The sequence below is a fragment of the Haliotis rufescens genome, unplaced genomic scaffold, assembly GCF_023055435.1.
Source record: "Haliotis rufescens isolate VD_foot unplaced genomic scaffold, xgHalRufe1.0.p SCAF_5, whole genome shotgun sequence".
NCBI classification, from domain to species: Eukaryota; Metazoa; Mollusca; class Gastropoda; order Lepetellida; family Haliotidae; genus Haliotis; species Haliotis rufescens.
In genome coordinates, this window is record NW_025964223.1 from 58944435 (window position 1) to 58961743 (window position 17309).

The following is a 17309-nucleotide window of genomic DNA, read 5'->3' on the forward strand; positions in this document are numbered from 1 at the left end:
GGGGGGGGGGGGGGGGGGGGGGGTTCAAAATGAAGCACAGTCTGAACACTACTCCTTTCATTACACGAGATAAGAGCAGTTGAATGACATGTTTTTGTAGATAAAGACGTTTATTAACGTATGTATGCATGTGAAAAAGCAACCAATTTTATCCTGTGTAGGAATGAGACTTTGCTTATTTTGAAATGGGGCAGACATTTGAGAAATAATAGTTTAGTTACTATTTAAAATAATAATTGAATCGGCAAAGACATAAACTGCATAATTTATATGAAACGTATTCACGTATCTTGAAATCTAAAACAGCAGTAGGATCCCCAAAATAAACTGGGTAGTTCTTTGTACAGTAATATGTTATAGAGTTGTGACAATGTATGCATCATCATCCCTGTGAACACTCACTTAAGGGACTGACCATATTGTATTCTTGGAGGGTTGGGGGAGCGGTTTACGCCACTGTCAATCACTAACTGACCAATGGTCAGTCCCTAACAAGCCACGTCAGATCACGGAGGACATCACTGTAAACGCCTGCATCGTCGGGATATTGCTGCGTGATTGAGGAGTATCTGTCACCTTACAGCGTTCAAGGGGAATGAGTGAGAACGTCAAATACAGGTGATGTGGTGACGCACTAACACCAGGTTTCACCCGGGGGAATTCCGGTTAGACTATTGGTCCCCCACCAACCTATGTTGGTCGTAAGAGACGACTATGGGTCTGGCTCGGTGACTTTGCATGTCGGTGGCTCCGACATGTGTGCATCGATGCTCATGTTGTCAATCACCGGGTTGTCAGGTCCATGTTCGATTACTTACTGACCGCCGTCATTTGTAGAATGTTGCCGAGTACGGCGTCAAACAATAAACAAAACCGATTTCACTGCCCTTACTTGACCACTCAACATACAGAGGTCTTCAACAAAATATTAATTTGAACTCTATCACTTCTGGTCCACATATCTATTTACAAACACACAGGACCTCCAGTGGGAATGTGTCAATTTGTGAAATAACTGAAGTATTATTATAAACCACAGCTGTTACTGTTTACTAAAAATTGCCTACAACTGTGTCTATCAAAGCTTAACGACGCATTCAGCAATATCCCAGTTACATGTGGAGGTCTGTATTTCGTGGATAAGGTTGTGAGTCAGCATATAAATGTTAGTGCCAAATATGGATTGTTGCTGACGTGTAGCATTCGTGACCAACTCGTGTTATTCCGGGACAAGCCGAATAGCGACTCGTGCCCCTCTCGTATCCATTTTTGCGACCGGGTTCCGTCTTAGCGCAAACGGGCATACCTAAAACAATTGTCAACTCGTTGCGCAATGGTTCACAATTTTTACCCCATGTATTATATATATTTCAGATGTAATTTAAAGCACATTGGGACGTGCGGAATTATACAGTATAATTGAACACATTTAACTGTGTCTTGGGTATATTTGTAGATGCAAGACATATGTAAAATCAAAAAATATTTCTGAGGGATTCTTTGACGAAGAACTTAAAATCATACGCGCATTGTGATTGGTTTGTCGCATTTTCACACATAACATTCATCGATAGGGGGACGAGTCTTCTTGCAGGTTACGGAAAGGGGCGAGTGGTGACGAATGTGACGTGTAGGTGCTACTTGTTGACATGTTTGTATATTTGTTTACTTGATTCTTGTACTATAAACATGTTGAAAAAATAAACTTATTGATACATGTACTCGCGATAGACTAACGCTTAGTCTTTGAAAATATTTAATTTTGATAGAAACCAATAACTCCAATTAAATTGAAAAGGGGTCCCAGACGGGAGAACCTGAGTCTTGAGTGTCAGCCAAAGTGTGATCAGCAGGGCATGGCATCGATACCAGACATTTGTGTCAGCAACCGAGCGACATGCAGGTGGTCGACAGCGTTCCACCAACAGCGGTTAGAGAGATTTCTCCTGGTTGCTGCAAGACGTCACAAATTCGTGACTGCCTCCACACTCATAAATGACCTGCGGAACGCCAGAGGCGCTAATGTTTCTTCTCAGACAGTGCGTAATAATCTCCGTGAGGTTGGTCTCCGGTCATGGAGGGCAAACATTCGCATCCCACTAACCCGACATTACAGGCCGGCAAGTTTGGATTGGGTTGAAGATCACGTCAATCGGACATACGAGGACTGGGCTCCAGTACTTTTCACTTATGAATCGAGATACTGTCCAGACTTCACGGATGAAGTGTTGCGTAGACAAGGTAACATTTTTCAGGATTGCAACTTAAACCGCTATGGTGTAGGGTCAGTCAGGATTTGGGGTGGGATCAGTAGAGCTGGAAGAACCGATCTCCATGTCTTGCAGTGGGGCACGATGACAGATGTGCGAAACAGGGATGACATTCTGGATGTGAACGTGAGACCGTATACTGGTCTATCGAGTCGGACTTGATCCCAATGAATGATAACGCACGACCTCATCGTACCAGGGTCGTTGGTGCCTACTTAGAGCAGGAGACCACTGTCCGCACGGAGTTGCCAGCCAGACCTCAACCTTATCGAACACATCTGGAACGAGCTGCAGATCACCCTCTCACGACGCCCTGTTCTTCCGGCAACTCTAAAGGAACACGGCAATGGTCTTACTGAAGAGTGGAACAACCTTCCCTTGGCAACCATCCAGACACTTTTTGGGAGCATGAGATGACGGTGCCAGGCTGTGATCGACTCACGTGGATCACATACGACAGTTGGTGTTTTCTTTCTACAATGAATTTGTTTTCGTGCAAAGCAATTTCAACAGATGCACACAATAGAACGTATTGCCCTTTCAAGTGGTGATCTTTAGCAAACTAAGAGTAGTATATTATACAATTTCATCTCGGGTCGCTGTACCGTATGTAACAAAGATACAGTCTAAACAAACAAGTCAGGTCGACACATGTGACTGCCAGTGACAGGTGCAAGCCAGGCCGACTCATATAGCACTGCCAGTGACAGGTGCAAGCCAGGCCGACTCATATAGCACCACCAGTGACAGGTGCAAGCCAGGACGACTCATATAGCACCGCCAGTGACAGGTGCAAGCCAGGACGACTCATATAGCACCGCCAGTGACAGGTGCAAGCGAGGCCGACTCATATAGCACTGCCAGTGACAGGGGTAAGCCAGGCCGACTCATATAGCACCGCCAGTGACAGGTGCAAGCCAGGACGACGCATATAGCACCACCAGTGACAGGTGCAAGCCAGGCCGACTCATATAGCACTGCCAGTGACAGGTGCAAGCCAGGCCGACTCATATAGCACTGCCAGTGACAGGGCAAGCCAGGCCGACTCATATAGCACCACCAGTGACAGGTGCGAGCCAGGCCGACTCATATTGCACTGCCAGTGACAGGGGCAAGCCAGGCCGACTCATATAGCACTGCCATTGACCGGGACAAGCCAGGCCGACTCATATAGCACTGCCAGTGACAGGTGCAAGCCAGGCCGACTCATATAGCACTGCCAGTGACAGGTGCAAGCCAGGCCGACTCATATAGCACTGCCAGTGACAGGGGCAAGCCAGGCCGACTCATATAGCACTGCCAGTGACAGGTGCAAGCCACGCCGACTCATATAGCACTGCCAGTGACAGGTGCAAGCCAGGCCGACTCATATAGCACTGCCAGTGACAGGTGCAAGCCAGGCCGACTCATATAGCACTGCCAGTGACAGGGGCAAGCCAGGCCGACTCATATAGCACCACCAGTGGCTAATTTATCACAGACAGTGGGGGAGTCATAAACCCTTTAAAACAAAAAACCTACTTTTGAAAAAATCATTTTAATGGAGGAGTAAATACAATGAAATAAAAAAAGATCACAGCATTTTGAGTGTTAGTATTCCAGGTTTGTAGTCTGTGGTGTGGACGATGTCATTTTCGAAAGTTTGTGTCAGGAACAAGAACACTCTTTTAAACTCCATTTCTATGCATTATTTACACATTCGGACTCTATTCAGGAAATCATCATTATCAATATTGAGGTAAATACACTTGTACATTTTATCAACATCCTTAAAGAGGCTGTACATGATGTTGATATCTCATTTTAGAAATAAACGACTCATGGTCGTTGGTTACCGTACGATAAAACACTGCAAGGAGAATGAACACGCGTTGTTTATCGTACAATCAAACACTGCAGTGTTTGATTGTACGAAACCAACGACCACGTATCGTTTATTTCTTAATTCGACGGTTGTTCGTCCTCAGGCTGCCAAGCGATGGAGTTTGGTGTAAAGGTATTGCGGTTACCTTCAACTTTTAGCTTTGCGGTTAGTCAAGGTAAGGACAATAAGGTATTAGGGGCATATTCGCGTGAGAACCGTTCATTTTGCTTCGATCCAAGTTAGCCGAATAACAATGTGTGGATATGAAAATGTGGCAGCCAGATTTCGATTGACATGATAGGTGGGATGTTATTATCTAAAACAATGACATTACAAACAAATGACATCACTAATCTCTCAGCCACTGAAACTTGTCAGTTATACTTTTACACTAAAGAAACTGGTTGTTACTGTTTACAAAATGAAAAAGTTGGAAGAATGATTTTAGATGATAAATAGAATTTTACCCTCACGTCAAACTGTCAACAAAAGGTTATAATTCCTTAGCAGGCCTCGCAGTTTTAAACTGTTAGTGACTCATGTTGATATATTGGATATGAAAAGACACTCGGGTGACATTCTCTATGTTTGCACTATGAAGTGTTGTCTCTATGCCCCACTCATAACCAGCTGTATCCAATTACAATGTACGTCCGTTCCTTATACAGGAGCTGGGGACCTATTCTACCATGGATTTTCCAGTGAGAGACAAGAATGGTGATACCGGGATCTTCAACAGTACCCAACAATAACGCAAATCGTGCGTTTTGGGCTAAGCTTTTGAATGATATCGACGGGAATATGGCTCTTGTTGAGAATTCCGATCTTCATCGTAGGCCAGGTTGGTCATGTAAACCTCTTGGCTTCGAGATTTGGATATGCTGGAACTTGATTTGAAGTCCTGGAAACAGGGAGGAATGTTGTTTATATTGATTTTCATCACAGCTGTACTGTAAAATTGGCATCATGATTCAATTGAATTTTCACATTTACCCAAATACTAGGATATGTATACAGCTGTGTATCTGAACCCCAGTACAAGTAGGCATGCAGCTGTATATCCGAACGCCAGGCTCATACCAGGTGCACGCCCCGCCGACACATATAGCACCGTCAGTGGCCCATGCAAGCCAGGCCGACACATGTAGCACAACCAGTGGCCCATGCAAGCCAGGACGACACATGTAGCACCGACAGTGGCCCATGCAAGCTAGGCCTAGACATATAGCACCGACAGTGGCCCATGCAAGCTAGGCCTAAACATATAGCACCGCCAGTGGCCCATGCAAGACAGACAGACACATGTATCACTGCCAGCGGCCCATGCAAGACATGCCGACACATATAGCACCGTCAGTGGCCCATGTAAGTCAGGCCGACACATATAGCACCGTCAGTGGCCCATGTAAGACAGGCCGACACATGTAGCACCGTCAGTGGCCCATGCATGCTAGGCCTAGACATATAGCACCGTCAGTGGCCCATGCAAGACAGGCCGACACATGTAGCACCTTCAGTGGCCCATGTCAGACATGCCGACACATATAGCACCGTCAGTGGCCCATGCAAGACAGGCCGACACATGTAGCACCGTCAGTGGCCCATGCAAGACAGGCCGACACATGTAGCACCGTCAGTGGCCCATGCAAGACAGGCCGACACATGTAGCACCGTCAGTGGCCCATGCAAGACAGGCCGACACATGTAGCACCGTCAGTGGCCAATGCAAGACAGGCCGACACATGTAGCACCGTCAGTGGCCCATGCATGCTAGGCCTAGACATATAGCACCGTCAGTGGCCCATGCAAGCCAGGCCGACACATGTAGCACCGACAGTGGCCCATGCAAGCTAGGCCTAGACATATAGCACCGACAGTGGCCCATGCAAGCTAGGCCTAGACATATAGCACCGTCAGTGGCCCATGCAAGACAGGCAGACACATGTAGCACTGCCAGCGGCCCATGCAAGCCAGGCCGACCAATTTAGCATCGCCAGTGGCCCATGCAAGCCAGGCCGACTAATTTAGCATCGCCAGTGGCCCATGCAAGCAAGACCGACACATGTAAGACTGCCCGTGGCTGATGCAACGTAGGCAGTGTGGAGGTCATAAACTCTTGAAAACACATTTCTACTTTTGAAAAAATGATTTTAATGGATGAGTTAATACAATGAAACAAAGTCAGACCACGGCATTTTTGAGTGTTAGTGTTCCAGATTTGTACTTTGTGGTGTGGACGATGTCATATTTGAAAACATACATTCATAATGTGAGAACATCTGGTAACCTCAATTGCAGACGTTTCAATGTATTATTTTAAAAGCAATCATTAAAATACAACATGAAAAAGTAATACCAATTGTTACAAAAGTACCATGATGCTACAAACAAAAGGTTTATGTGTCGTCATCGATACAAAAAAACAAACTTTAAACAAATCGTGAGATATGAATAGGTCCCCGCAACCCATGCTTGCAGTAAAAGGTGACTATGCTTATCGTAAGAGGTGACTAACGGGATCGGGTTGTAAGGCTCGCTGACTTGGTTGATGCATGTCATCGATCCCAATTGCGTAGGTCGATGCTCATGATATTAATGACTGGATTGTCTGGTCCAGACTCGATTATTTACAGACCGCCGTCATATAGCTGGAATATTGCTGAGTCACAATCAAAAGAAAATCACTAATCTCTCAGCCAATGTAGCTGGCTAGCTGTACCTTTAAACTCAAGAAACTGGTTGTTACTGTTTACAAACTGAAAACGTCTGAAGAATGATTTTGGATGATGAATAGAATTTTACCTTGATGTCTGACACTCATCAAAAAATGTGTGAAATGTTTTAAACTGTTATTGACTCATGTTGATATATTGGACATGTAACGACACTGGGGTGACATTCTCTATGTTTGCACTATGGAGTGTTGTCTTCATGCCCTTACAAGCTGTGTACAATTACGTCCGTTCCTACTACAAGCAGGGGGTACTGGGGACCTATTCTGTCATGGATTCTCCAATGACAGACAAGGGTGAGATACCACGATCTTCAATAGTATGGAACAATAACGCAAATCGTGCGTTTTGAGCTAAGCTCTTGAATCATATCGACGGGAATATGGCTCTTGTTGAGAGTTCTGGTCTTCGTCATAGACCGAGTTGCTCATTTTTACCTCTTTACTCCGGGATTTGGATATGCTGGAACTCGATTTGAAGTCCTGGAAACAAGGAGGAATGTTGTTATATTTCGATTACAGCTGTATACAGTTTATCTTCATCCCAATACAAGGATACACGTAGCTGTATCTGAACCCCAATACAAGGATGTACGTAGCTGTATCTGAACCCCAATACAAGGATGTATGTAGCTGTATCAGAACCCCAATACAAAGATGTATGTAGCTGTATCTGAACCTCAATACAAGGATGCATGTAGCTGTATCAGAACCCCAATACAAAGATGTATGTAGCTGTATCTGAACCTCAATACAAGGATGCATGTAGCTGTATCTGAACCCCAATACAAGGGTGTATGTAGCTGTATCTGAATCCCAATACAAGGATGTATGTAGCTGTATCTGAACCCCAATACAAGGATGTATGTAGCTGTATCTGAACCCCAATACACGGATGTACGTAGCTGTATCTGAACCCCAATACAAGGATACACGTAGCTGTATCTGAACCCCAATACAAGGATGTACGTAGCTGTATCTGAACCCCAATACAAGGATACACGTAGCTGTATCTGAACCCCAACACAAGGGTGTATGTAGCTGTATCTGAACCCCAATACAAGGATGTATGTAGGTGTATCTGAACCCCAATACAAGGATGCATGTAGCTGTATCTGAACCCAAATACAAGGATGTATGTAGCTGTATCTGAACCCCAATACAAGGATGTACGTAGCTGTATCTGAACCCCTATACAAGGATGCATACAGCCGTATGTGACCCCTAAACAAAGATGAATACAACTGTATCTGAACCCCAAACAAGGATGCATACAGCTGTATACAGTTTATCTTCATCCCAATACAAGGATACACGTAGCTGTATCTGAACCCCAATACAAGGATGTACGTAGCTGTATCTGAACCCCAATACAAGGATGTATGTAGCTGTATCAGAACCCCAATACAAAGATGTATGTAGCTGTATCTGAACCTCAATACAAGGATGCATGTAGCTGTATCTGAACCCCAATACAAGGGTGTATGTAGCTGTATCTGAATCCCAATACAAGGATGTATGTAGCTGTATCTGAACCCCAATACAAGGATGTATGTAGCTGTATCTGAACCCCAATACACGGATGTACGTAGCTGTATCTGAACCCCAATACAAGGATACACGTAGCTGTATCTGAACCCCAATACAAGGATGTACGTAGCTGTATCTGAACCCCAATACAAGGACGTATGTAGGTGTATCTGAACCCCAATACAAGGATGTACGTAGCTGTATATGAACCCCAATACAAGGATGTATGTAGCTGTATCTGAACCCCAATACAAGGATGTACGTAGCTGTATATGAACCCCAATACAAGGATGCATGTAGCTGTATCTGAACCCCAATACAAGGATGTACGTAGCTGTATATGAACCCCAATACAAGGATGTATGTAGCTGTATCTGAACCCCAATACAAGGATGTATGTAGCTGTATCTGAACCCCAATACAAGGATGTATGTAGCTGTATCTGAACCCCAATACAAGGGTGTATGTAGCTGTATCTGAACCCCAATACAAAGGTGTATGTAGCTGTATCTGAACCCCAATACAAGGATGTACGTAGCTGTATATGAACCCCAATACAAGGATGTATGTAGCTGTATCTGAACCCCAATACAAGGATGTATAAAGCTGTATCTGAATCCCAATACAAAGGTGTATGTAGCTGTATCTGAACCCCAATACAAGGATGTATGTAGCTGTATCTGAACCCCTATACAAGGATGTACGTAGCTGTATATGAACCCCAATACAAGGATGTATGTAGCTGTATCTGAACCCCAATACAAGGATGTATAAAGCTGTATCTGAATCCCAATACAAGGATGTATACAGCTCTATCTGAACCCCAATACAAGGATGTATTCAGCTGTATATGACCCCAATTCAGATATATGTTGACTCACCTCAAGGAAGAAGGAAAGCATCCCACCCAAGATGGTGGCCGCCAGGGTACACAGCCAGCCAAAGACTATCATGACCACGCTGCCGATTGCGGTGGAGCGTATGATGTCGATGTCCAGACACGTATAGTTCAGGCTGCTGTAGAGGACTGTACTGTAAGACAAGGGAGTGAATCAGTGTACTGTACGTCAAGCTAACGCCACTTTGAAATGTGTATCAGTTATCAAAGTAGACACAATTTACGATAACAAACTTCATCAATTACTCTAAAGTCAGTCTTACTTGACAACGGTACATTAAGGATCTATACCGAAACGTCGCCTTTACTTAGGGTGCCGGGGTTCCTCGAGGTTCTGATAAAACGGCAAAAAATTAACATTCCTCCTGCGCGATGAATCAGGGACAGAAAAGTCAGGAACTGAACTGAAATCGGAGCCCACGATCAACTACCGAATATAAAAGTAGGTACATGCAAAAACATATTTTATAACAGTTTCCTCGTTTCAAAATTTCTTTAAGACGTATCTGGTCTATATCAACCCTATTTCTTAATATCACTGTTACGTTGTAGAGAAATAAAATTGTCAAACAAAAGGAAGCATGCCTTCGTCATGGTAAATGCACGTGACGTATGCTCATGATTATAGAGCAAGCATTTTACAACGTCCTTGTTTCATTACGTACAGTAACTGGGGCCATATTATAGCACAAAACACAACCCTCAATATAAGAAAAAAGTGTCTAAAAAGCAGTTTTCGAAACAACAAACAAAATGCCACTTCACTTGAAGAGGCCACGTGATTACCCACCTGCACACACACGTGCCGTAAATGGTCTGGCATCCTGTCGTATCATACTCAGCTGTGTAGTAATGCACCAGAATGACACTGGCGATGAATACTCCAGTCATGGCGAGAAGAGTCAGGACACAGAGTACCAGCTGGATGATATACTGAAACAAACGCCAAGCATGTGTAAACACGAATATAACATGTGGGTGGGGTGTAAATGGTCGATTAAGAAAAAAGGTAACGTCCCATCGGCGTTCCGCGATCAAATCCATATAGTGCATATCAATGTATATATATTTTGACTGAAGTATATATATTACATTGATGATAACATCTACGTAAAGTTTGGGGGTAATATATTTACGTAACATTTGGGGTTAACATATTTAGGCAAGAGGTAGGCACCCCCATGGGCACACATTGTGCCCCCCCCCCCCCCCCCCCCCCCCCCCCCTTCTTGTGGATCTGTTTCTTTGTGCACGTTAATCGAATTTCTGTTCGGATTGGCAAAGTCAGAACAAGGTAATTTGGCCAAGAAGTTTAATTTAAGCTTCAGGTATATCGATGATCTGATATCGTTCAATAACAATCAAATAGCCAATTTCCTTCCACTAATTTACCTACTTGAACTAGAAATAATGGAGACAAGTGAGACCGCCTCAACTATTTCATGTTTAGATCTATGCATTCAGGGTGACAAAGCACTCTCCACAAGACTGTATGACAAGAGGGATGACTTCAACTTTCCAAAAGTCAACTTTCCCTTCATGTCGAGCAATATTCCAGCAGCTCCATGCTTTCAACTTCTGAGATACAATCGAGCACGCTCTTTCTAACAAAATTTCCAAACAGCGTCATACGACTCATGCTCAGAAGTTGTTTGATGAAGGTTACAACATTCAAGATCCGATGCAATTCGCTATTTGGATTCGTGCCATATGTTCCCGTATTTTCTGGTGAACAATTAACTTGCCTTTGCATGTGTTTGCGGACCTTTTCGCGAACACCTGGTATCATTACTATTTGATAGTTATTCATAAACAAATGCTCATAATATAGTCGGAATTGTAAATCAACTCTGCTTTATGCAGAGATTTCTGTTGGATATGGAAAGTGAGTGAGTGAGTGAGTGAGTTGGGTTTAACGCCGCTTTTAACATTATTCCAGTTATATCACGGCGTGTCAGCTTAATGTGGGAGGAAAGCCCGAAGTAATGCAGGTCTCAGACGTTTACCACTTCGGTGAAACCCACGAGCACGGGTATGGTGCTGACAAACCTAGAAACATAATCGGGGTGAACCGGGATTCGAACCCACAATCATAGGTTTCTGGCGTGTCAAGGGGACGCAACTCTGCACAGCGAATCGCGGCGCCTTAGACGACTGGGCCAACAGTGCCCCTGGATATGGAAAGGGTTTTGTCGCTTTATTAAGTCTGTGGAGTTTATTGTTCGTATAGGACAGACGTACTACATAATATAGTACTCAAAAGAGGTTAATGTCAGATTAACAATCGTCATATGAATTCGTGTGTTCTTTAACTTCTTTTGAGTAGCATATATGATGAGTATGAAAGAGACACTATTCCAGGAATTCGGCATTCATACTAAGTGTATATGATATGTCTCTCAATGATTAAATGTAAAAGAAAGACGATAAGGTCATTCAAAAGACAGGATTGGTAGCTTGTGTAAACGTAAACATTATAACATATATGCGTTAATGTCATGAAAGGAATAGTGGTTAATCAAATATTATCTTCGGACCTTACTTCCGGGTTTGATACTTACAAGCCATTTGAACCGGAGGACTGTGGATACGACGCCCACCACTCCCGGGATCATGTACTGCAATAGTAGGTTGACAATAGTATATGTCATCATCAAGAAATCGATACACAATGTCAGACAAATACAATTTATTTTTTGATTAATTGAATACAGTATTACAGTTGTACTTTGCATTTTTCAAACGTGTCAAATACTGTTATCCAAAGGCAAATGCGAAAATTGCATCCCGAAAGAATTTTGTCTTCTATTAAACTGGTTTATCTTGTGAATATACACAATTTCAGGTAAATATGTTTTTATTCAATTAAAATAATACTTCGTATGCAACAATATACTATTATTTAAGTTCAAGTTTATATGTATTGTCTTCGATTAAGCTAGTTATCCACAAGTCATACTTACAATAAAACCAATGGCCCACATGGATGAAGATGCAAGGTAGGCATGACCTCTAAAGTCGGCGGTTCGAACCTGGAGCCCCGTGTAGTCGAAGGTCGACAGCGATATGGTGTGAAAGAGGAAATAGACGAGCAGGGCGAACGCGATACCTACAACAAGGGGGCATGTCAACACTTCTCTGGCGAATAAAGGTAGATGGATGGGTGTACTTTCAAATGAGACGGTGACGTCAACGACAATACTGTAATATCGGAATATGATTAAATGAAGAGATTAAACCATCACGGCGTTTTCAGCTTGAAGAGAGACATAGTGTCCAAGCCGCCATTGCCAGTGCTATTATTAGCGACATCCTGACAGTCGACAACAATGAATGAGCTCAGGTGAGCTCGCACAGTTCCTGTTTGATGTGACATATTATATGTGAGTCGTACTTCACCTCAACATCTGAGCAGAAAAATCAAAGTGAAATATGGTATCGACCTAACTCTATTTCAGGTACGCAGTCGACCAATACTAAATAATGCGTGTGTACAGGTGAGGAGTCACACTCTATAATTACCTCACTCTTCATTGTGTAAATACATGCTGAAATAGGTCACCCTGTCCTGGAATAGCATTACACATTATGTAAATAGGCCGACTATGCCGTGACTGGAATTTTCACGACAGGTAGGCTTTGTAAACAGGACTAGCCGGTGTGTTTGGAGTTGTTCATACTGCACACAAAGACAGATCGTTGACTGAACTCACCAAAAAATATCATCAGTCCGGAGAAGACGCCATTAGAGATGTTGGTCCGTGATCTGGACGCCATAGTGAAGCTACCTTGAAACAACCACCATGTATTCACTCTGTACGTAACGTTTCACTTCTCACAAACGCCAGCTTTTCACTGACACAGGCCCCACCTTTGAATCATTGGAATGTCACGTGACCGTCAACTGTCGTCTGCTCATATGGACAGGAAGGCTGGCGTGAATGACTCCACGGGGTCATGTATAGTGGAACTCGTGGAGCGTGACGCGTCTTACCATGAGGGCATGTTTGCAGTGTGCAGGCACAGTCACAATTGATTGGGTCGGTGTGCAGGCCGTTTGGGCAATCATTAAGAATCTTGTGTCTTAAATATGTCGTGTATGCTAACTGAAAAATAACATTTTATATTGTTTCTCTACAGTGCTGTTATGGGGCTCTATCACTCCAAACTAAGAATAAATAGAAGAAAAGCGTTAAATTGGTTGGATAAATATCTAGTGGCTTTGAAAACTACAACAAACTGTACAACAGGCAAATCGTTAGCTTAGCTTTCAGATTTTTATATGATCCTTCTCACGTTTTATATAAAGGTCATTCAGTTCTACAATACGGCTTCATCAACATTATTTTGTTGAGTGAGTGGGTGAGTTTGGGTTAACGCTGTTCTGAACAGTATTTCAGTAAAATTAAGGTGTTTCAGCTTGATGTCGGAGGAAAGCCCGATATGACGCTTTACCACCGGTGAAACCCACGAGCAGGGTGTGGTGCTGACAAACCTAATACCACAATCAGGGTATAGCGACGTGTGTGTGTGTGTGTGTGGCTGCTTGCACTAGTCAGGACTAATGCCGTGTTCATAGTGCCAGCCCACTGAGATACCATGCCGCAGATTTACATGAATACCCTACTCAGACACAGTATACTGACTCCGAGCCGATCAGTCCTTATTTCAGCCACTAATACCGAGCGCCAGGCAGGGTAATATGTACATTCTGACGCTGCCGGGGATCGAACCCCCGATCGCGACCTTCCGCTCTCCGGGCAGACGCTCTACCACTAGACCACGGAGGCGGTCTTTAGAAAAGGAAGGAATTGAGTAAGCTCCTAACTTTTTCCCAATCCTTGATTGTTAATGAAAAATGTTTGAATCAGTGTAGCACCATCAAATAATCAAACAGCACGAGCACTACTGCTCAAACCAACACTGATGGCGGGTGACTGCGCCCGGCTGATATCCCCTCCACCCCTGTAACGGAACATCCAGTCCTCCAGTTATACAGTCACGACATATTCTAAGTAACGATGAATTTGAAAAAAATATCTATATTTGTTAGAGACAATACTTTATTCACATTTAAATAGACGACAGAGGACAATAATTCATTTTGGTTTTTTATAAATCTCATTTTGTTAAGGCTTATCTAGGCAACACAATATTTACATATGTAGTCAAAACCTCTTCTCATCCGGAGTCACCCTCAGCAAGCAAGAGATACTTTATATGGGACCTATTCCGAACCGGGATCTTTCCACATGGAGAGACAATCATGGGGTACTAAGGACCCTTTCTGACACGGAGTTACACACAGAGAGACAATCATGGGGTACTAGGGACCCTTTCTGACACGGAGTTACAAACAGAGAGACAATCATGGGGTACTAAGGACCCTTTCTGACACGGAGTTACACACAGAGAGACAATCATGGGGTACTAAGGACCCTTTCTGACACGGAGTTACACAGAGAGAGACAATCATGGGGTACTAGGGACCCTTTCTGACACGGAGTTACACACAGAGAGACAATCATGGGGTACTAGGGACCCTTTCTGACACGGAGTCACACAGAGAGACAATCATGGGGTACTGGGGACCCTTACTGACACGGAGTTACACACAGAGAGACAATCATGGGGTACTAGGGACCCTTTCTGACACGGAGTTACACACAGAGAGACAATCATGGGGTACTAGGGACCCTTTCTGACACGGAGTTACACACAGAGAGACAATCATGGGGTACTAGGGACCTATTCTGACACGGAGTTACACACAGAGAGACAATCATGGGGTACTGGGGACCAATTCTGACACGCAGTTACACACAGAGAGACAATCATGGGGTACTAAGGACCCTTTCTGACACGGAGTTACACACAGAGAGACAATCATGGGGTACTGGGGACCAATTCTGACACGCAGTTACACACAGAGAGACAATCATGGGGTACTAAGGACCCTTTCTGACACGGAGTTACACAGAGAGACAATCATGAGGTACTGGGGACCCTTTCTGACACGGAGTTACACACAGAGAGACAATCATGAGGTACTGGGGACCTATTCTGACACGGAGTTACACACAGAGAGACAATCATGGGGTACTGGGGACCCTTTCTCACACGGAGTTACACACAGAGAGACAATCATGGGGTACTGGGGACCCTTTCTGACACGGAGTTACACACAGAGAGACAATCATGGGGTACTAGGGACCCTTTCTGACACGGAGTTACACACAGAGAGACAATCACGGGGTACTAGGGACCCTTTCTGACACGGAGTTACACAGAGAGACAATCATGAGGTACTGGGGACCTATTCTGACACGGAGTTACACACAGAGAGACAATCATGAGGTACTGGGGACCTATTCTGACACGCAGTTACACACAGAGAGACAATCATGAGGTACTAGGGACCTATTCGGACACGGAATTACACACAGAGAGACAATCATGGGGTACTGGGGACCCTTTCTGACACGGAGTTACACACAGAGAGACAATCATGAGGTGCTGGGGACCTATTCTGACACGGAGTTACACAGAGAGAGACAATCGTGAGGTACTAGGGACCCTTTCTGACACGGAGTTACACACAGAGAGACAATCATGGGGTACTGGGGACCTATTCTGACACGGAGTTACACAGAGAGAGACAATCGTGAGGTACTGGGGACCTATTCTGACACGGAGTTACACACAGAGAGACAATCATGAGGTACTAGGGACCTATTCTATTCTTTTATTAGTGTACTCATAAACATTAATTCACTTCAATAACCTTCATACCATCTAAATGACTAGATAGTAATCTGAAGGGTGAGGAGTGATGTAAGGGAGATAACTCCCATTCCCAGAAGTGCATACTCGTGAATCAGGTCGATATTGTACGTACACAGTAGGCCTAGTGTTATTTGTGGTAGCTATGTGTTATGGTAAAGTGTGAAAGTGATTAGAATTATGTGTGCTCGCCCCTAACAACATTTACTTAAAGTAGCGAGTTCTATTGTCTATCATAAGGGACCAATTCTGACCTATTCATTTACCTCAGAGAGACAAGCATGAGGTACTGGGGACCTGTTCTCACCCAGAAACCTCACAGAGAGACAAGCGTGAGCTACTGGGGACCTGTTCTGACCAAAAATCCCACAGAGAGACAAGCATGAGCCACTGGGGACCTATTCTGACCTGGAGTACCCACAGAGATACAACTATGTGTACTGGGGACCTATTCTGACCTGGAGTCACCCACAGAGAGACAATCATGAGGTACCGGGGACCTATTCTGACCCGGAGTCACCCTCAGAGAGACAATCATGAGGTACTGGGGACCTATTCTAACCCGGAGTCACCCACAGAGAGACAATCATGAGGTACTGGGGACCTATTCTGACCCGGAGTACACACAGAGAGACAATCATGAGGTACTGGGGACCTATTCTGACCTGGAGTACACACAGAGAGACAATCATGAGCTACTGGGGACCTATTTAGACCTGAAGTCACCCACAGAGAGACAATCATGAGATACCAGGGACCTATGCTGACCTGAAGTCACCCACAGAGAGACGAGCATGAGATACCGGGGACCTATTCTGACCTGAAGTCACCCTCAGAGAGACGAGCATGAGATACCAGGGACCTATGCTGTCCTGAAGTCACCCACAGAGAGACGAGCATGAGATACCAGGGACCTATGCTGACCTGAAGTCACCCACAGAGAGACGAGCATGAGATACCAGGGACCTATGCTGACCTGAAGTCACCCACAGAGAGACGAGCATGAGATACCAGGGACCTATGCTGACCTGGAGTCACCCACAGAGAGACGAGCATGAGATACCGGGGACCTATTCTGACCTGAAGTCACCCACAGAGAGACGAGCATGAGATACCAGGGACCTATGCTGACCTGAAGTCACCCACAGAGAGACGAGCATGAGGTACCGGGGACCTATTCTGACCTGGAGTACACACAGAGAGACAATCAGGTGATACCGGGGACCTATTCTA

The 17309-nt window shown here is 44.4% G+C and overlaps 1 protein-coding gene across 1 annotated transcript; it reads right to left on the minus strand.

The window, feature by feature from the left end:
• Window positions 1–3791: 3791 nt before the first annotated feature.
• LOC124140317 lies at window positions 3792–13275 on the minus strand. Its single transcript, XM_046507837.2, has 7 exons — window positions 13007–13275; window positions 12257–12402; window positions 11855–11911; window positions 10084–10226; window positions 9277–9427; window positions 7304–7348; window positions 3792–5035 (listed from the first exon to the last, which is right to left on the minus strand). The coding sequence occupies exons 1-7, from the start codon at window positions 13068–13070 to the stop codon at window positions 4907–4909; spliced, it is 735 nt and encodes a 244-aa protein (XP_046363793.1). The 5' UTR covers window positions 13071–13275; the 3' UTR covers window positions 3792–4906.
• Between the last annotated feature and the right edge of the window lie 4034 nt (window positions 13276–17309).